The 22430-nt window shown below is 43.0% G+C and overlaps 2 protein-coding genes across 2 annotated transcripts in view; one reads left to right on the top strand and one right to left on the bottom strand.

Moving 5' to 3' along the window:
- HTR2B (5-hydroxytryptamine receptor 2B) overlaps positions 1 to 14158 on the bottom strand; it is a 136512-nt gene extending 122354 nt beyond the window's left edge. Inside the window, exon 1 of the mRNA XM_044070689.1 lies at positions 12639 to 14158. Coding sequence (XP_043926624.1) covers positions 12639 to 12954 — 316 coding nt within the window. The 5' untranslated portion in view covers positions 12955 to 14158. The remainder of the gene's footprint in view (positions 1 to 12638) is intronic.
- PSMD1 (proteasome 26S subunit, non-ATPase 1) overlaps positions 1 to 22430 on the top strand; it is a 2664479-nt gene that overhangs the window by 1633213 nt on the left and 1008836 nt on the right. The gene's annotated exons all lie outside the window — the stretch shown is intronic.

Raw genomic sequence — 22430 nt, 5'->3', positions numbered from 1 at the left:
AAGGAACCCACCAGGGAGGGAAAGGAGTGAAGAGGTATTGTCTGCCTGTTATTCCTGATGGGAGATTAGGTGGTATTTTAGAATCTTTCGCATTAAAGAATCTCCAGTGGAAGTACTTAAGGAACACTTGGTGTAGAAGCAGAGGAAGCAACGCATCTGCTTAAAGGAAATAATGGACATCCAGTGTGACAGATAGTCAGGGGCACTCCACCATTGTCATACAGCGCAGCAGAGATGTGGCGGAGCAACAAATTGTAAATCACAGTTATAGCACATGTGCACACTGACGATGATGACATGCATCGTGCCCCAACAGTTTTATATATGCTGCCAGCAGACTTCCTTAGAAGTCACCATCACTAGGGAACTGGCCATCCCATTTGAACAATTACTGGAGAGAGAAGCCTTTCTGGACCGTACAAGAAAATGCAGTTACTCAAGAATATGTTTGTTTTAAGTTCAGGGTCTTTATCAAGGCTGGTTTGGTTTATTCATTTTAGTGCATGTTGCAACAGAGGAACCTGGGACCTGTAGTTCTTCAGTTCACTGCAGGTCTTTCACTTGGGGGCGACACTGCTCATGATGACTCAGCACCCTTCAGTGTCAGTTTCACAGCTTGAAAGATTGCAGGCTAATATTGTGCAGCTGTATTCTTACCAGATGTTTTGGACATTTTTAATTAAGCAAAAAGTACCACACACCAGGAAGTAATTTTTTTCTAAACTGACTAGATTGTCACATTAGTATGAGAAAAGGGAGATGGTCACCAGCTCTTGCCTCATTTCCCAGATTTTACACCACTTTTTGGAGGTGTTTAAACAAGACATGTCTTAGTCTTTTATAAAGTGAATGTCTCTAGTTTCTGCATGTATTCCTCTTGAGCCACCAGTCTTCATTGACATAACAGTGAAGCTATTTCTGACATGGACCGTCTACATTGGGCTACCTAGATGTTTCACAGTGGTGGTGTGGGGGAACTGCACGATATTAAAGAAGCTTTTGTATCTGCCAGTAGAAATTAACAGAAATGCTTAAGCTGAAAAATCTTCCCCCTGCAGTCTCTTGCAGGCATCCATTGTTGAGTTGAATCAGACTCCTATGATAATCTTATGAACAGCCTTCACCTTCCGCAGAATTTATTAGGCAAGTAGTAAACAGAAGTAGGTTGGCAGGCTTTTCTTTTATATCTTTCACACACATATATGTACACTTACTGACAATTTAGCCAACTGTCCTCCTCCTGCATGTCTTTAAGGAGCTTGGGAGTACACTGGAGTACAGTGTGTAAACCCACGTGACCCCAAGAAGGATGTGCAGACTCTGCACAGATGAAATGCCAGCTGAGGACCGAACCTGTTGCTATGAGGTGACAGTGCTATTCACTGCACTGCTGTTCTGTCAGACTCTTGTGCCAAGGTAGCCTGTATCTGCTGTACACAGAAATTACATAGACTTTTACACCCAAGGCATACCTCTGAGCTATCTCTAAATCACTTTACCTATTTACCAGTTTTGTACTTCAACCTTGGAAACAAAGGGGGGAGGGTCGCACATGCACATTTTTACATGGTATGAATGGGCACAGTTAAGGTAGTAGCAGCAGAGCCAAGGCCTTTTGAACAAACTGAGCATTTGTTTGCGTCTTTCAAGGTTAAGCAAACCCTCACCATGTATCTGACTAGCTCCAACACTTTCTGGTATGACAGGTCAGGAAGGGTCCTGACTGGGCATGTTAGGCAACTTTTGGTCAGAGCAGCTTCTGGCTTCTTTAAGTATCCCTTTGTCAGGAGCGGTCATGTGAATTCCCAGGAGGATGGGGTGCCTGATCTAGAAGCAGGGTTAGCTTTCCCACTGCAGTATGTCGTGCTGTAATTTTCCACCCATTTTCAGGGTCAAAATAACTTAATTGCTGGGCGTAGTCTTTTCATGCTGTGAATGTATTGCAGCAGTGATCCTTAGGACCAACTTAGTAAAGTGTCTGAAAAGAACTACATTATAAGCTTGTTTGCATATTCACTTTACTGCCAAAGTGTCACGAGTAGTATATTTTTGTACTTCTCTGCAGTGTCTGTCTGGTTAAGGTGACTAGCAGTGTTCTCTAAACAGCACTTTCTTAAGGTATGTGGGACGTATGGTCCTATCTCTTGAAAGTTGGCTACTGTGCTTTGATTGTCTTGGGATGTAGTTTGCTGATATTCAGAAATGTATTTTTGGGTAGTGTTAACATAGGTGTGGCTAAACACTGCACTTGGATATTACAGTGGCACCTTACACTGTCTGTTGTGTGTGCACAGAGTGATCTTAGTAGTTATGCAGGTGCGCATACAAAGTGTGTGTGTGTGTGTGTGTGTATATATAAAGTGAATTGCCTAAAACTGCAAAGCATCGACATGAAAAAACAATTTAATAGGTAAGTGATGGTGCATTTCACTGAATCTCATTTCACAAATTGCTGACAAAAATTCACTGAAATCACATTTCACTCGATCACAATTCATATAAAATGGTGGACTAGTATAAGACAGTAGCTGTTAGTGTGATTTTTATATTTGTGTACTAGCAGTGATTGACTCGTTTTTAATTCCAGCATTGTGCTACAATGAATGAAATTAGTGTTTACGTGAGGGGGTGTTGTGGTCTTCTACATGTAAGGAGTTAAAAGGAGCTTTCACTGCAAAAAAAAAAATTTGAAGTGCATTTGCACTAATTGAAGTTTTCTATGAGATGTGGTTCTACAAAATGAGTTTTCAGTAAGCTTATTTCAGTGACTGGTTTAGTGATGCGAGATTCAGTACACAAATATAATAATACTCAACACACTAACACACCCTAAGTAGTATGCTTGTGATACTTCTTTGCTGTTGAGGTTTATTAACTTACTTATTGCAAGGTCATACCTTATTAATTCTTATTTGTTAAGAGTTACATTCCCTTTTTTTTTTACATGTGGTTGGCTGTTGAGACATTTTGTACTGAGTCTTGTATTTTCTTGATGAGCATCTTCCACATGTTGCTTCAAAGAATAGGTGATGCACTCCTTTATTTCTGCTTTTTATGCAGATGGCTACAATGTGAGCTGTATCCTTACATCCCCCCACCCCTAGAGAGATGTTATCTTGCCCTATGGCTTGGCCAGAAGACTTCTATGCTTTATTAATCCAAGCGTGGATGTTGGGGTGACCCAAGGAGTTATGTTCTGATTGTCTTCTGTTAATGTGAGCCTTAACCTGCAAACATTTTGACATTATGTGCCACTTTCACCAACCTGGTTGACTTAATGAAGAATCCAATTTTCCTTAGTGTAGTACTGCTGATTGGTGGTATAGCACATTGTGAATATTCTGCTTACTCCATCTACCCCAAGGATTATCGTGGCATAATGGAGCAGTTGATAACTCACAGTAACTCCTCAGAATCTCACTGCTGGCGTGCCAAGTTATGTTTAATTCAAGTGAGCATTCCCATTAGAATTCGTAAGTTTGACATTCCCATAGTTCGGTTATGGTGTGATATTCCTGCCTGGTTTGCATATAGTGTTGGAACCCAGAGGTATTTAAATGAAAATCTTAGTGTGGCTGTGGAGGGTGGAGGCAAGTACATAAGAAATGACTGTAAATCTTCATTCAACCTACCTGCACCACCCACCAGCAGCAGAAGCCGTGCACAAGAGTTGAGTGGCCATAAAACTTGGCTGCCCTCCATAAAATTATGGCATACTTCTGGCACCTGTGTTCTATGGCCTTTGAGATAGTATATGTGGGCAGGTTATTTAGCCTACTGGAATGCTGTTTTACATTCCAGTAAACTGTATTGCATTGCATGTCACATATCGCTGCAAGTCAGTTGTACTGATTTGAATAATCCCATACTGTATGTAGTGTCATTTAGACATTGCACTACCAAGTATGGCATAGTTCCAGTCAGCCTAAGTTCATAGCTGTATGCTTAAATAGTTGTGGATGTACTGGGATGTAACTTGTTTATCTAGATTAAAAATTTATGAAGATAATTAATAGTGATATGAACATTTTCATTTTGCAGTCATGAAAGATCCTGCTTGGTTTTATTTGCATTTTTTTCTGTACGGAATATGTATGGGTGTGGTTAAATGGCAGTGTTACCTAAACGCACATTGCTAAGAACATGTGGCCCCATCCCTACAAGACTAACTACTGCACTTGAAATGACCTATGAAATTTGTGGTCTGCTGTCTTTGTGAGTTTTATTCAGAATTATACTTTTGGTTGTTGAGACTGGTACAGCTGAGTATGGCTTATGCGTTGATAGGGAGAATGTTACACCAGCTTATTGCAGAGGCTCTTGGGACTGCAGTCTCTCGAGAGAGGTTAAGGGTCATCTTAATAGCGGTTATTCATTGGAACTTTGCTAGTGGAAACTGGATATGAGAGTTGAGAGCTTGATGTTGGAGAGGGGATAGATAAACAAGTAAAAACCTAGTAGCCATTACTGTAATATTGTTTTAGGCACAGTTGATTAGGGTTAACATATCTGAAAATCACTTGGATAATGTATTCAGAAGGATTTGTTAAACGTTGGAAGAAGTTAACTGCTTGATAGGTTTTGTTTCAGCTTGAAGCTTAAAGTCATAAAGTGTTCTGTTTTACTAATTGTAGATGTAAGCAAATTGCATCCATATGATAGCCTGGAGTATTGCAGTTTATCATTTGTTAACCTAATAAGTGTGTATTTTATTAATCATTAACCGTTAAGTGGATTGGTCCCTTAACCCCAGCCACAAGGGTCAAAGTACTGTGTTTGTGTGCGTGTCTGTGGCAATTTAGTGTAAACAGTTGAGTAGCATGTTTTTGTAAATATGGAGGGAGCACATGTCATCCTTACACAGACTTTGAGTAGAAGTCAGAATCGAATCCTGGAACCTGGTAGAGATCTTATAGCTGAGTCTTGTGCTGCTCCTGTACGTTAGTAATAATTAAAAGGGTTTGTTTCATAGCAGTGAGGATATGAATGTGTGTTAGACTGCTTGGAATTGCCATGTGTGGAACTTTTGAAGTGTTAAGTGCATTAGAGTGGGGAAGAATGAGATAGGTGTTTTTTAAAATCTTTATGTATCTTTTGATGTCCTTCTGTTCTCATGTTGCAGTATTCTTACTGTGGTATCCTCTGCCTCACGCAACCTGAACGTTGGCTCCTATGCAAAAGCTCAAGCCTGGTTGCTGCTGGTGAGTGGAATGTCACTTGAAGGGTCATAAACCAGGGGCCTTAAATGTGACATCTGCAACACAGACCTCAAAACATTTTTTATGCCGAGTCGAACATCAGGTTCGCTCCTCTTCTTCAAGACTTCTAAAGTTTAAGTACTCCATTGGAGAAATCTCATTTTTGTCATGTTTGAGCTTAGGTTGTTGCCTGTTTCCTTAGCCGATGTCCGCTAAGAAGTGGAAATGTAGATGCGGATGTTAAATCCTGCACAAAGACTCCCATGAACTTTGCTTGTTCTGTTTAGGCTGGCAACACTTTTACCACCTGTACCATCTGCCGCGTTGGTTGGGCTGCCCTCAAGTTATGTCTTGAGAACCAGTGGTTAAAGAAGCTAGCTTTACGAATTGATCAGGAGTCTGTTGCCCAAGCGGAACCACCAAAAAAGAAGGCCTACCACTTCTGCTCCTCATTCGTCGGATGCCCTGCCAACTGCTAATGTAGGGGTTGAGGGACGTCTGCTATAACCGGTACCTTCAGCGACAACCCTCGACGAAGCTGCTTCCGAAGTACTGGTAGGCGCGTCCACAGGGGTTATTCCGACATCTGCTGTTGCCGAAGTAGAGGGGGAACCAGGCTCCACCAGACGATTATCAACAATCCTGGATTCCAAATCCTCCTCCATAGGCCAGATCCCTGAAACACTAGGCCCTTAGTATCTACCAAATCAACTCCTTTAAAAATGAAAGAAAAGACTAAGCACTTGTCTGCTCCTTCTGAGGAACAATCAGACTGTCGGTCCTTTTCACAGTCCTTGCTGCAGGCCTTCATGGCCCTTAGGTCTTCAGCCTCCACAACACCCACATTGCCTGTACTAATCCGCAGGCCTGCCTCAGCTACTTCTATCCCTCCTACCCTCTCCCAGGAGAAAGAAGCCTCCTCCTTAGATGAGTCCATTACTTACTCATCCCAAATAGCTTCTCCCTTGGACTACTACTCCCCAGATGAGGATTCCATTGAGGGAGACCCCCCCCCTGCAAGGACATTAAATTTGGAGAAACTATTAGAAAAACGAGGGTGTATTTTAAATGGGATACAGAGCAGATGACTGAAATTCAAAAAAGGTATTTTGAGCTGCTCCAGGTTGAATCCCTCTCCCCATCACCCATTCCACCGGTGATTCCAGCATACCTAGATGCATTTGCATCAGCCTCAAAAAAAATTCTGATTCTCAACCTCCTGCTCCCGAGACCTGATCATTTCTATAAGGTCCCCGACGAGCACAAATTTCTTGTAAAACCCCCTTTGGCAGACCCTGCTGTGGTAGCAGTGGCCCCTGACAAGCAGTCAAGACTCATTCCTTCCTCATCACTTATGTTTTCAGACAAGGATAGCAAGGTGATGGACAGGCTGGGAAAGAAAATGTATACCTCTTCCACTGTAGCATTTAGTGCTATTAATTACCAGACCCATATGATGAAATATGCTCTCGATTTGGTATCACAGGCTTCATCCCTACTTCCTCATTACCTGAAGACTTTAAGACAAAAATTTTGGATGCACCCCTGGATAATACTCAACAGTCTGCAGGCCTGTTTAAAAGCCTTCAGGAGAAGAAGAATAATAATAAAGAACTCCCAAGACCTGAAACACTTACTGGTCTCCCCAGTACCGAAAATTTTCAGGAAATCTCTTGCAAATACCTCCTTTGTCAGGAGTGCCCTGCCCCAGCTACCTCTTCATCCTCCAGACATAGAAAAGGGGCCAGGAAACAAACCTCCTCTAGGACATCCACTTCTCAGCCCTCCAACAGGCAGCCCTTTCAGGACAGAAATAATAATGCGTGACTGCCTCAACCAGCTTCTCCCCCTCTTATCCTGCCTTTCTCACTTTCTTCACTTCTGGAAAGAAGTCACTTCAGACTGCTGGGTCCTGGAAATAGTGGAAAAAGGATACTTCATGTTTTGGCAAGAAAAAAAACATTCCATTAGGCATACCCTTTCCCCCCAGGAACCAACTACACCTAATCCCTCACATTATTCAGGGCCTTCATGCTCAGGGAACCATAGAACCCGTTCTACCGTTCTTCAAGAAAGAAAATTATGCTATTCCAGGTTATTCCTGGTACTAAAAAAGGATGGACCTTAGAGGCCCATACTGGACTTATCCTTCCTAAACCTCTTTCTGAAGGTCCCTTCCTTCAGAATGCTATCCCTTCAAAGCCTGCTTCCACTATTGCCACCAAAGCTTTCATGGCCACTTTGGACTTGGAGGCTTACCTCCACATCCCCATATACCCAAACCAGAGGAAGTACTTATGCTTTGCTGAACCCTGTTCACACTTTCATTTTACTGCCTTGCCCTTTGGTTTATCCACTGCACCAGGGGTCTCTGCAGGACCAAGGGCATTCATATCTACCCCTACCTAGTTGACAATCCTCATCCTTGCAGAGGGAGAACACTCACTGAAAACTGTCTGTCCTTCTCCATGTCTCTGCTGCAGAGGTTAGGATTTACACTCGACCTTACAAAAGTCATCCCTCTCCCCAGCACAGGACAAATCCTTCCTGGGTTGCAGAATAAGGACAGATCTACTGAAGGCCTTTCTCCTTCAGGACAAGATAACTTCCCGGGTCAACCACTTCCAGGACCAACTCCTAATCAACCATTTATCAGCAAGGCAATTCATGCACTTCTTAGGACTAATGGCAGCCACCATCCCCATGCTGCCACTAGCCAGACTACACATTAAGTTACAGTGGTTCCTGAAGAATGTGTGGTCTCAACACCGCAACCCACTAGATTTTCAGATATCCTTCCTTCCATGCCATGCCATGTCTAACGTCAGAAATGAAGTGGATGACTTAGCAGGTTCAACTAAACCCAGGCCTACCTCTGTAGACAGTCACTCCAGCTCAACTAATGCACGCAGATGCCTCAGATCTAGGCTGAGGAGCAACCATGAATGGCCTCAAAGTACAAGCCTTATGGGAGCCATCGCTCCAGTAAAAGCACATCAAGTTAAGGGAGATGACTGCAGTCCACCTGGCTCTGCAGGCCTTTCTCCCACTCATGAAGGCCAGGTCCTTTACAAATCTTCAAAGACAATACCACTGTAAATGTGGTACATCAACAAACGGGGGGGGGGGCAAGTCTTATCTACTTTGCAGGCTAGCAATGCAGACATGGGAGTTAGCCTCTCGAAACATTTCACTGCAGGCAATCTACATCCCATCCCAGGACAGCCATCAGGCGGATGGTCGCAGTGGATCATTCTCTCTGCATCACAAGTGGATGTTGCACAGACATGTATAGACATTGTCCACCAATGGGACACACCTCAAGTAGATGTATTTGCCTCCCCCCAGAACAGACAATGTTCTGTGCCAAGGAGATCCCCCTCCACTAGTTTGGAGAGTGGATGCCTTCACCATTTCATGGACGGGACTATTTCTGTATGCCTTCCCTCCCATCCCTCTCATTCAGAAAGTCGTCCTAAAAATCAGGAGGGACATGCAAAAAAAATCTTGCTAGTGACCCCCTATTGGCCAAGGCAGCAATGGTTCCCCCTACTTCATTCTCTAGCCAAAGGCAATCACCACAAGTTGCCTCACAAGGTGGACCTGCGCACACAACAGAAGGGATTTTTCATTTGCCCTTACCAGGAGATGCTTTGCTTAACCCTCTGGGTGTTCTATTTTGCATTCCGTTCAGACACCGGTAACGGTGAGGATGTGCTATCTATCCTGCAGGAGACCAGAAAAAAACAGTATCCGAAGATCCTACGTTTCTAAATGGGCAAGGTTATCCAAATGGTGACTCCAAAGACATATAGGGACCCCTTTCAAGTGGATGTTCCCCTAGTCTTCACATGTGTGAGAATTCAAAAAAATCAGACCTGTCATACTCTTCAGTGAAGGTGCACTTATGTGCTCTCTGCTTGCTTACCTCTGGAACCCCCTCTTCTCTCCATATTGGGCGTTTAACTATTCCTAAAAGGGGTACTGCACATTAGGCCACCAAAGAAGCCTGTCCCGCTACCTTGGGACCTAAACTATATCCTAGAGAAACTTGCACCATTCGAGCCCGCCAGCTCTGCCTCCCTACAGATGTGCACATGGAAAACAGTCCTAATGCCAGCCCTTACCTCGGCCAGAAGGGTTTCAGAATTACAGGTGCTTATGTCATTTCTACCCTACACTATCTTCCACAAGGACAGGGTAACTCTGTGCACCAACCCCTCCTTCATGCCCAAACTGGTCAGTGAGCTATCACTAAACCAGTCCATTCATTTACCCACCATTTTCCATCTCCTAAAAATAACAGAGAGAGAATACTACATTCCCTGGATGTCCACAGGCAGCTAAGGTTTTACATGAACAAAACTAAAACCATCAGAAAGTCTAATATGTCATTTCATCCCAGGGCCATGGGCAAGGCAGTGTACAAGCAAACTATCTCTTGCTGGATAAGGAAAACTGTCTGTTTCTGCTATTCTTATCATGGGAAACAATTACCTCATGGGATCAGAGCACATTCTATAAGAGCTGTAGGTTGTTTTGGAGCCTTTCTCAAAAGTGTGGACACTACTTCCATCCCTGAGGCAGCCACCTGGTCCTTGGTACATACCTTTACCAAACATTACAAACTGGACCATATTTCCAAGGTAGGGTTTGTAAGGGCAATCATGCAGGGATTCCTAAAATCTGCTTCCTCTTCCTCCACCCTTCCTCTTCCTTAAGCTGTGGTACTCTCCCATAGTAAGAATACTGCAATATGAGAATAGGACATAGAATAGTTGTGTAAAATCTTACCATAACTATAGATGTCCTTCTCTTCCATGTTGCAGTATTCCTTCCCTTCCACCTACCCCCTTATGACATTCTCTGTCTAGAGGGCATCATTGGGAACTACCTAGACGTGGGTCAGACTGGGCAAATAGGTAGATTTCACCTGTCTAGAAGACATCTTTGGCCACTACCTAAACTGTCCGACTGGGCAGTCAGTTCTGAGCTCTGTGAATGTAGACGTCATATTTAAGTCCCCTGGTTTATGTTCCTGCATGTGACGTCACACGCACTAGCAGCAACCAGGCTTGAGCTTTTGCGTAGGAGCTGACGTTCGGGTTGCATGAGGTGGCGGATACCACAGTAAGAATACTGCAACATAGAAGAGAATGACATCTATGGTTATGGTAAGATTTTACACAACTAATCTTTAGTTGACCCAGACAGCATTTAACCTCTTGTTTCTGGGTTCCTACTCTAGTCCCTTTTATCACTGCATCACAGCACTGTCTGAAACCTTTACCACAGTGACTGGCTTTACTTTTATATACTTGTATGTGACTCTGTGTGGTACTTGATGCAGTGCTATGAAGTGGCTTCCACTTTTTCACTGCCATACATGAGCAGGTGTTGTGCACGGTCTTATCATATTGTGTGTACTCCATGGGTTGCTGCTTTACATGGGGTCAACCCTTCAGTGGCAGTGACCTCGCCTTGATTCGGGAAGACAATGTATGGATACTCATTCAGCTAGCCCTCCACACTGAGACTTGCTAGCCAAATCTCGTTTGGCAGTGACTTAGGAGCAGAGCATCTACTGTGGCAGGCAGACTCCAGCTAGGGTAATTTGACTTGTTTTTCACGAATGCCCTGTCTTTATAGACTGTTTTTCATCCTACAGTCTCCCCGCTGTGCCCTGCCTGTTGTGCTGTTACAGTTTAATATTTAGCACTGCTTTTGCTTTAGGTTCTACTTTCAGTCTTGGGAGAATATTCATAAGGATTGGCACTGTTTCAGTAAAATGTTACTTTCTGTCTCCCTTTAAATTTACAACAGTTATTTTATTGGAACTTTACCTTAGAAAATACTGCAGTCTTGTGCTCTTATTTTTATTAGCCAATCCCACCCATAAGACAATTAAAGGTTCCCACATTCCCAATTACTTTGTAGATCAGTAATTGTTGGGACAAGGTGTAGACTGCATGGTTAGGTTGGTTTCTTCCAGCCTATGTTTCCACATTGTATGAGTGAAGGAAAAGACGACATCTAACTCTAGAAGTTTGCAGGTAACTCATGAAACCAGCAGACTACACTTGGAAGTAATTTCTCTACCCACTGCCACTTGTGGAGGACCTTGTGCTGCTCTGGGACTAAAGCATGTGAAGTCCAAAGTCCTGCCTTACCCTGTAAAGTTTCTGCTTATATTGTAGGTTCTTTAGGGAAATAGCTAAGAAAACTGGAATGTTCCTTCCAACAGCAGGGAATGATCATTAGAAAAATGAGTGTGCAGCGTGGGGAGAAGGGTTATAGGATCTGTGCTCAGGGCAAGCACCTTCTTTTCCTGCAAGCTTACTTTTTTACAACCTAAATAACATACCAGTTGGATAGGGCCCAAAGTGCTTGTTTAATTGTGGCTTAGGAGAGTTGGTTTGGTTAACTATTTGCTCAGTTGCACAACATGCATGTGTGCAGTGAGGAAAGGACTTTCAGTTGCAGTTTTTGCATTTCATTGTATTGACCACCATGTAAGGCTTTTGAAATTGGAGTGATGCCTTCTTAATTCTGCCTTCTTCATGACATGATCCTAAAGTTAGTGTTTTTCAGCCTTGCATTAATCTTTGTGTACATCCTTTGGTATAAACTAATATTGTGTGTGACCACTCTGCTCTTGACTTGTATTATCCATAGACTTTATTTTTGGTCTTGATTACGCGTACCATCTGGTACAGTGTTGAAGCTTGCTAGCTGTCCCTCTTAATTGACATTTATAAAATGTTTAACACAGTGGAAAGCCTGAATAATTGTGGTAAGATGCATATCCTTTTGTTAGGTTACCCCTCCCCCTGGTAATGTTAGGGGGAGGTGGGGGTACTGTACCAAGAGGTTAACCTTGTGACAAAATAACAGCTTTTATTTTATTACACTGGCTCAAGTTCAGGATACCAGTGTAACTGGTTTCCATGACAAGAAATGTAAACTTTGCTGAGATTGTAACATGAGCTTCAGTTTGAGTCTGTGCAAATAACTAATTTAGTAGTATTTAAAAGATTATGTGCAACGAGTCAGTCTAAGGGAGAACAACAACACTTATCTTCTGATTAAACTACTAAAGGATAAAGCAAAGCACCACAAAATTTAGTATGTGAATAGCAGTGTTAAAGAAGTGGATCAAGTTTGTTTTTTCTACATCATATCTTTATGTTCAGGACAGCACTGAAAATGAAATTCTGGATCTTTCTTGGGAGTTACTTTTTGACTTGCTAAGGCAACTTTTTAAGTCCCGAATAACTGAAGTTCTCCAGAATAAAATGTGTGCGTCTGTCTACATGCATTTTTACATTCATTTATAAGACTAACAGTTTGACCCATCAAGTGACAATAGCAGTAATGACATTTTGGTTAGTCAGCATTTGTCTCAGCATTGTGATTAATTTACATATAACGTGTACTTACTGAACAGAATAATCAGTAGGGCTATAGGCATAACTAACATCCCCACCAGTAAGTCTGCTGCAGCCAGAGACATGAGAAAGTAGTTGGTAGCATTTTGTAACTTCTTTTCCAGGGAAACAGCTAGGATAACCAAAATGTTTCCCCCAATAGTAGGAATAATCACCAGAAAAATCAGTAGGGCTGCCCAGCTCAGGCCACTTTTGTTGCTCTCCAACATGTTGAGAGGGGTTGTAGGATCTGTGCTCAGGTCGAACACCTTCAATTCCTGTAAACTCATTAGCTTTAGCTGCAGAAATATGCTGTCTACTGTGTACATGTTAAGCACAGCCTCATATAATCTGAAATCATACCATCCAGAAAAATGTAGTCTGTATCCATTTTTGTAATTATTAGCAGGAAAATAAAAAAGGCAGAATAATTATGCTGTGGGCCAATGATTCCCATTTTGCAAACTGTTGCAGTCACTGGAATTTACTTCTGACATCTAGCTGGCTTTTGTGCACCTTTATTAGCAGATAGTCATCTTGCCCAGTAAAATTCCTTCTCTGGTATTCTGTAATGTACTACTCGTTTAACAAGCTTAGATCTTAAATGGCGTCCAGAAAGTAGTTGAAGGGAGGAAAAAAGCTGCAGTTGCATTATTGAGCTTTTAAGGTCATGGATTTTAGCTGTACGTTATGTGGTTAACACCTGCGACTGTACTTTCAACTGGACGATGAATCTGAAACAATTTTTTATTATTGAGCCCTTTTACATTAGATTCCCATCTGGAGAATGCAGTCAGTTCTTCTGCTGCATCAGAAGCTACATTCTTACAGGGTGAAACACTGCAAACTTTAACTTGTAGCAGATTTTTGCTAGTATATGCTTATGTAGATACTTGGAAGAATAAAGCTGATCCGTTTGTACATCTCACCGAGTTACACGGCTGTTCTTAAAGTTCTGATATGTACAGGCAGGGCAGAAAATCAGCTGTTTTGCATTTTGCATTATTAATTCTCCTTGAAAAAATTTGTAATGGTTTTCACTTAGCCGCTCCATTCAGTACAAATGAGTAAGTGAAAATCTCTCCAAATGAGCATTGCAAGTAGAAAGTTGAGAGTTAGCATAAAGTGTAGCTGTTTAAAGCTGTCCTTCCTTATTTGCCAAGGATTGTTGGCCATATGCCATATTTCCTTCCATACATGTGCCAGTGTTTTTTTCTTCTTTCACTTTCCTTACAAAAGCTCTATATTTCAGATGTTTGTTTCCTGTCCCATGTTTCTTCTCATTTAGAAATCTCTTGTGCTGCCTTTTAGAATTGGTCAACCCAGAAAAGCTTTTTTTTAAAACACTAAGTACTCTATTTCAGTTGTTTTCAGATAATTGTGTATTTAGTTTGATTTTAATTTAGAAGTAGAATGGGCTTTGCAGAATTGTCCAGAATTGATTTTTTTCCTTTTGGCCTTAGAATACTTATAAAGTGTGGTTCCCTCTTTGCAGGCAGGTTGCAGCTGTGTCTCTTCCTGGTGTTAAGAAAACCTTGCTTTCTACATGTTTGAGAAGCCTGCCTACACCTCCCCCGCCCCACCTGCTTCATTTATTCACGAGTGAAAGGATGTTTGCAGTTGGCAAAGGGCCCACAGTGTCTTGGCAATAATTTCCTCTTATACTGCAGACTTGTTCGTAGCAGTCATGCTGTAAACTGTGTCTGACCCAACTTAAAATCTTCCTCATGTTACTGTTTTTAAAAATAAAAATGTTCTTTATTTTAGTTTAGTTTTATTGTAGTTCTATGTTATCTATGTGTCAGCAGATAGGTGGAATCTGTTTTTAGAAATTGTATTGGTAAATTATAGTCTTGTGTATGTGTTTGTGTTTTTTGTTCTAAGTTCATTTTTCCGTTGCTTCCTTTTCTTGATATATTTTGAAAATTGTATATAGATTTTTTTCGTCATTATTTATGCCGAGTTCCATTGGATTATTATATTTCTGGATGTCCTGTTTATGATTTTATGGTTATAAATGTAATTTGTCTTCCTTCTCTGTTTGCTGTCTTCGTATTTTTTTTATTTTTTTTTTGCACAGGCTTCATTTTTCATAGAACATCTTTCCATAATTTTAAGGACTTCATCAGGACCCATCTAGAGGTATACTTTATTGGCTTAAGTTCTTTTTATAGACAGATGGGAAGGAAGAAAATGAAGGGAAAAGCAAACAGATTAAAATATGGATATAGGTGCAAGAACTGATTTTGTTCTGTCTGGGATCAAAAGAGTAGTGGCTTATGAGTTGGTGGATACAGTGATCTTCTCATGCTCTGTCTTTCTAGGATGTTCTTTGTGTTTCAGTGTTGCAGTCATCACACTTGGGTTATCCTGCCAGGGGTAGTCCTCAGTCGGCCCGAATACCAGAGGCTTAGTATTTTTGCGTCGGTTGCTGTCGCTCCAGGACTGATGTCAGGTCATTGAGACAGTCGACACCATTACATCAGTCTTTATTGCTGAGGAGCCTGAAGCAGAAGCAGTTCGCATGAGTCCCAGTCGGCCACTACCTGAGTTTTCGTTTCCGAATTCATGTTGAAGTCTTCTAAAGCTAAGTACCCCTTTGGGAATCCCTTTTTCTTGCTCTAACCGATGTTATAAAACGTTAACAATTGTCTCACCTGTGGAAAGCAAATACCACACCAAGACTTCATTTTTACTGTGTCACCTGTTTAGGCCCTGACCACGACGTCCCTCGCTGTTGCTTTTGTGCTTTGTTCAACACCAGAACTATGTTGTCGGGCCCTTATTGTAGCTAGATATTTTCGCTCAGTCCTCTAATTCCGATATGGCTTCAGTAAGCCATGTGACTACCGTTCTTCCAAAAAAACATAAGGATAAAGACAGACTGCACAGGTCCAAAACTACCGATGACACTTCCGTTAAGCTAGTCGTCAGTTCTCCGGTCCTCAGTGAGGCGCTTTTGCAGCCCCTGATGCCCGCTAATGTGGATTCGCAGACTGCTACCGAGACCCTTTCAGAGTCCGGTATGCCGAGAGACTTTTCTTCGACTAAGGATCATGCGGATGTCTCTACCATGGATGGCTCTGGAGCCACTGAGCAGGCACCAGCTTCTGAGGAAGTTCTTCGCACTACCGATACTCAACACAAACCAACAACGTCTTTCGCATCTTCAGATGTTCTTGTTGTTTCACTGTTGCAGTCGTCACATTTGGGTTATCTGCTTGCAGTGGCCCTCAGTCGGCCTGATTAACAAAGCCTTGGGTCCTGCGTCGGTTGCTGTCCCTTTTTCCGTGATGTCATGTTGTTAGGGGTATAAAGCATGCAGCCAACGCCATCACATCAGTCTTTCTTACCATGTGGTGCCCGAAGCAGAATCAGTTTGCAAGTGCCGGTCGGCAGACTCCGGAAATTTTCATTTTCGAGTTTCAGAACCGAAGTCTTCAACTAAAAGCTAAGTACCCCATTGGAGAAACTTTTTCTTGCTCTTAACTGATGTCAGTAAAAGTAAATAATTGCATTACTTGTGGAAAGCAAATACCTCATAAAGATCTTCATTCGTACTGTATTCCTTGCCTAGGCCCTGACCACGACTTAACTCGCTGTCGGTTTTGGGCCTTATTTAAACCATGAACTATCAGTCGGTATATTTTCGCTTCTAAATATTTTGGTGCTCTGTTCAATTATCCCGTTGTGTCTTCGCTAAGCCATCTGACTACCGACATTCCGAAAAAATGCAAAGATAAAGACATAGGCCGCGTAGGTCCAAAGCTGCCAACTACGCTTCTCATAAGCCAGTCGCCAGTTCGCCGGTACTCAGTGAGGCACTTTCGTAGCCCCTGATACTTGCTACTTCAGATTCATAGGCCTCTACTGAGACCCATTCGGAGTCCAGGATGCCGCGATGCTTCAACTGTGGAACCTGCTGATGTCTCTACCTTGGATGGGTTCGGAGCCGCTGTGCAGGCACTGGCTTCTGAGGGTGTATTTAGGCCTACTGACTTGCGTATTAAACAGATGTCATCTTCTTCTTCAAGACCTAAAACTCGAACCATGCTTAGAAAACTGATGCCCAGACTGCATGGTCAGGCATCTATGCCTAAAAAACAAATAAGAATGGCTGAAGACCTTATTACTTTAATCAGGGGAAGCCAGCCTTCCCCCTCTGAGACCTAGGACTGAGTTTGCTTATGATACTTCTGACCAGGATACTGAATTTTCTGTTTCCTCTGATGACCAGGATTTACGCTTCTCTACCTATGAGGATTCTGATGCTGAGGATTCTATTCCCCTCTGCTTCCCCCTAGAGGATTTCTCTTGGTGAAACCTTGCATACTCTCAGGGAGCATTTTCGTTGGGAAAGTCAGGATTTCTCTGATTCTAAAAAGAGGCTTAGGGATTTCTTACTCCTGCCCCAGCACAGGCCTTTAGCCATACCTCCTGTACTAGACGTTGTTGCTTTTTCAGAATCTAGCCTGGCCCCTGGCTCTTTACCTCCTGTTCCCAGAAAACCTGATAGATATTACAGGGTCCCTGACTCTCTCAATTTCCTTTTTAAAAATTCTACTCTTTATCCTGAGACCATTTCACAGGGACTCAAGGGCATTAAAGCTACTACTGCCAAAAATCCTACCCCATCTAATAGAGACACCAGGGCGCTGGATAGATGGGGTAAGAAGGTATACACTTCTGCAACTTTGGCCATTAGGGCCTCAAACTGCCAGTTTCATGTGTTACAAGTATCAGCGGCATATTATTGGATTGCTTAAACAGAAAATTATGTTGATTCCTGATTGTGCTGAAAATAAGGATTTACTACATTCAGCTGAACAAGTTGGAAAACATACTTTGCAATGTGGTTTTGATTCACTATAGGCATCTTGCAGGGCTGCTGTAACTGGGTCTGTACTTGGAAAGCTTGCTTGGCTTAAGGAGCAATCCTTGCCAGATCATGTTAAAGTGAAATTACTGGATGCTCCCTTAAACTAGGACTGCCTGTTTGGCAACAAGGCAGAAGAAGTTCTTAAAAAGATGGAGGAAAAAGTTAAATCTATGCAAACTGTTAGATTTTTTACAATTGCAACCGCCAAGGTTTAGTAGGCATTGGCCTTCCAAGAATTGGTCCTTTCCTGCCTCTTCCAGACCTTCTCAGTCCAAACCCAGATCCAGCAAAAGCTCCCAGTTTTCAGTTTCAGGGTGCACACAGGACTAAGCAGTGGGGGTCCTCCACTTCCAAATCTGGGAGTAATAAAACTCCCCTATGGTAAACTGTCTCAATGACTTCTTATTAAAACTTCCAAGCACTTCTCCACTGACTGCCCCTTTGGGGAGAAAGATTGCGCTTCATGCCAAGAAATGGGAACTGATTACCCAAGACAAATGAGTTTTAAATATAGTTTTCCAGGGATACAGATTTCACTTCCACACGTTACCAACACCAAGCGGGTGGCCAGATCTACCCCCAAATCAGTGGGCAGAGGCCCTAAAGCAAGTACTTCCTCTCAAGCATGTGGGCTATTCAGTTGGTACCAGAAGAGGAAAAGGGACAAGGTTTATATTTGAGACTTTTCCTGGTACCCAGAAAAGACAATTGATGGCATCCTATCCTGGACCTGTCTACTCTAAACACCTTTTTGGTGCTTCCAAAATTCAAGATGCTAACTCTTCACCAGCTGCTCCCTATGCTAGGCAAAGATGCCTGGTTGGCAACACTAGATTTAAAGGAAGCATACCTGCACATCTCAATCAGGGAATCTTGCAGAAGATACCTATGCTTCAAAGCAGGCTACATGCACTATCAGTTCTCTGCACTGCCCTTTGGCTTATCTACTGCGCCCAGGGTATTCACAAAGTGCCTAGCTCCAGTCATTGCATTTTGCAGGCAAAGAAATATTCAAATATACCCATAACCGGACGATTGTCTAATTCAGGCAGAAAGCCAGGACATACCTTTGAATCAGGCCTTTGTACAAGGGGTGCTAACTTGTCTGGGGTACACCATAAATGAAAAGAAATCACTCCTGGTACCCTGTCAACAAATTATATTCCTGGGAGCAAGCTTGTATACAACTTCCAAGATGGCTTTCTTCACGCCGGAAAAACAAATTCATTTGTCAACTACTACAAAAACCCTGCTATCTGCAAGGCAAATACTATAAGCCTTGGGGTTCATGGCCTCCTGCATTCTTCTAATTCCATATGCAAGACTGTATATGAGGAGGATGACGAATGGAAAGGTTGTTGGTCCAGATGACATACCTGTGGAAGCATGGAGGTGTTTAGGTGAAATGGCAGTTGAGTTTTTAACCAGATTGTTTAATGAAATTTTGGGAAGTGAGAGGATGCCTGAGGAATGGATAGTGTTTTGGTACAGTTTTTTTAAGAATAAGGGTGACATGCAGAGCTGTAGTAACTACAGAGGGATTAAATTGATCAGTCACAGCATGAACTTATGGGAAAGAGTAGTGCAAGCTAGGTTAAGAAGTGATGTGATGATTAGTGATCAGCAGTATGGTTTCATGCCAGGAAAGAGCACTACAGATGTGATGTTTGCTCTGAGTGTGTTGATGGAGAAGTACACAGAAGGTCAGAAGGAGCTGCATTGTGTTTTTGTAAACTTAGAGAAAGCATATGACAGGGTGCCTAGAGAGGAGTTGTGGTATTGTATGAGGAAGTCGTGAGTGTCAGAGAAGTATGTAAGAGTGGTACAGGATATGTACGAGGGTAGTGTGACAGCGGTGAAGTCTGCGGTCGGAGTGACGGATGTGTTTAAGGTGGAGGTGGAATTACATCAAGGGTCAGCTCTGAGCCCTTTCTTATTTGCAATGGTGATGGACAGGTTGACAGATGAGATCGGACGGGAGTCCCCGTGGACTATGATGTTTGCAGTGACATTGTGATCTGTAGTGTGAGTAGGAAACAGGTGGGGACCACCTTGGAGAGATGGAAATATGCTCTAGAGAGAAGAGGAATGAAGGTCAGCAGGACTAAGAATATGTGTGTGAACGAGAGGGAGGATAGAGGAATGGTGAGGATGCAAGGAGTAGAGGTGGCGAAGGTGGATAAGTTTAAATACTTGGGATCAGTAGTTCAGAGTACTGGTGAGTGTGGAAGAGAGGTGAAGAAGAGAGTACAGGCAGGATGGAGTGGGTGGAGAAGTGTGTCAGGAGTGATTTGTGACAGACTAGTACCAGTAAGAGTGAAAGGGAAGGTCTACAAGAGCGTAGTGAGACCAGCTATGTTATATGGGTTGGAGACCGTGGCACTGAAAAAGTCAGGAGTTAGAGCTGGATGTGGCAGAGTTAAAGATGTTAAGATTTGCACTGGGTGTGATGGGGGTGGACAGGATTAGGAATAAGTATTAGAGGGTCAGCCCAGGTTGGAAGGTTTGGAAACTAAGCCAGGGAGGCAGGATTACGTCGGTTTGGACATGTGCTGAGGAGGAATGCTGAGTATATTGGGAAAAAGATGCTAAGGATGAAGCTACCAGGTAACAGGAAAAGAGAAAAGCCTTAGATAAGGTTTATGGATATGGTGAGAGAGGACATGCTGGTGGTTGGTGTGACAGAGCAAGATGAAGAGGACAGGAAGAAGTGGAAACAGATGAGCCGCTGTGGCGACCCCTAACGGGAACAGCTGAAAGAAGATGATGATGCAAGACTGCATATAAGGAAACTACAATGGTATCTAAAAAGCCTATGGTGTCAACATTCTCAGGCTCTAGAAGCAGTGATTCCTATCATACCTTGCCTACGCCTAGAGTTCCTTTGGTGGGCAGAGGCCTGCCACCAAAACAAGGGACTACCATTCATACAACGCCCTGCTGCCCAAATCCTAACAGATGCATCAGACTATGCATGGGGGGCTCACCTGGCAGGGAAGTGCATTCAGGGCAAATGGAACCCAAGTCATATGCACCTACATATCAATCAAAAAGAAATGTTAGCTGTACAGAATGCTTTGACAGCCTTTAAAGGACCACATTCTTCCAGGGCAATTAATGGTAAAGACGGACAAACACCACTGTTATGGGGCACATAAGCAAGCAAGGGGGTACACATTCTTACCCTCTCTGCAGACTAGCCATGGCATTGTGGAACACAGCCCTGAGCTACCAAGTGAATCTACAAGCTCAATTCCTGCCAGGGAAAACTAAATACACTGGCAGACGAACTAAGCAGAAACCTCATGGACCCACGAGTGAAAACTGGAACCCAAGAGTTTCAAAATGATGACGAGCAAATGGGGGGGGGGAGCCCAGTTATAGACCTGTTTGCCTTCCTCCAGAACTATCAGTTGTACAAATTTTGTACAAGGACTTCCCACAAACAAGCTTGGAATGTGGATGCTCTGTCCTTCAGCTGGAAAAACCTATCAGTTTATGCCTTCCCTCTGCCTCTGCTCTCCAAAGTACTTCTAATGTTCAAACAAGACAAACTAAGGACGATTTTGATTACACCAGACTGGCCACTCTAACACTGGTACACCCCCTCTTTGTGCAGTGTGTCACTGTTGGCCCCATGGCACCTGCCTCAGACTACTACCCTTTTGTCTCAGCAGGAAAGTCAGATTCTGCACCCTCAGCTTCAAACACTGAACATGGCAGCCTGGCTAATTACCTAATCTCTCCTTTACCATCCCTCAGTAAACCAGTGATGGATATTTTAGAGGCAAGGAGGCCTAGTACTAGAAAATCGTATGCTGAAAAATGGATAAGATTCTTTGCCTGGAGCCAATCTCAAGGGATGATCACATCAGTGTCAAATTTACCTCAGATTTTACAATACTTCACTGAGATGCTTCACAAGGGCCTGTCTTTCTCCTGTATCAAAATTCACGCCTCGGACATTTCAGCTCATTATAACACAGAACCTCCTCTCTTCTCTCATCCACTGCTGAAGCAGTTCCACAGAGGGGCCAAAAATGTACGACCACCCAGGAGAGCTCCAACTCCAGTCTGGGACCTTAACTTTGTATTGGAGAAACTCACTCTTCCTCCTTTCGAGCCAACTGCTACTGCAGACTTAAAATTCCTTTCTTGGAAAACAACTTTCCTTTTAGCAATCACTTCAGCAAGAAGGGTATCTGAATTACAGGCCCTTATGTCAGTGGAGCCTTTCATCATCTTTCATGCGGACAGGGTGTCCCTCAGGAACAATCCCTCCTTCATGCCCAAGGTGGTAACCAGTGTGGCCCTTAATTAGTCCATTCATTTGCAAACCTTCTTACCTAATCCACAGAACAAAGGGGAACGGATACTGCACTCCTTAGATGTGCACAGACAACTTAGGTTCTACCTGGACAGGACCAAACCTCAAAGGAAATCTGAACAACTGTTGGTGGCATTTGCTGCAGGGGCAGAGGGGAAGGCTATTTCAAAGCAAACAATTTCCAAATGGATAGGCCATTGCATTCATTTCTGCTACAAACACCATGGAAAACCCATCCCCCAGGGGATCAGATGCCACTCAACCAGGGCTGCATCTACCTCTACAACCTTTCTCAGAGGTGTCCCTACCAGGGACATCCTAGAAGCTGCTACCTAGAGTTCTGTATGTACTTCACCAAGCATTACCATCTGCCAATTCTCTCTAAACCCAGAGTTGGCTTTGCCACTGCCGTCTTGCAGGGCCTCATAGCTGGTCCTAATGCTATCTAAATTCCTCCTCCCATCCTTAGTTTTGGGAATCTACCCAAATGTGATGACTGCAAGAGTGAAACACTAAGAACATAGTACAGTTGTGTACACTTACCATAAATGTAGATGTTAGAGTGTATTTACTGTTGCAGTCCTGGTTACCCTCCCTCC

The sequence above is a fragment of the Protopterus annectens genome, chromosome 4.part1 (genome assembly GCF_019279795.1).
Source record: "Protopterus annectens isolate FY-2018-M chromosome 4.part1, PAN1.0, whole genome shotgun sequence".
Classification (NCBI taxonomy): domain Eukaryota; kingdom Metazoa; phylum Chordata; order Ceratodontiformes; family Protopteridae; genus Protopterus; species Protopterus annectens.
Note: the sequence above shows the minus strand (reverse complement) of the source record. Positions and strands in the feature narration are given on the sequence as shown.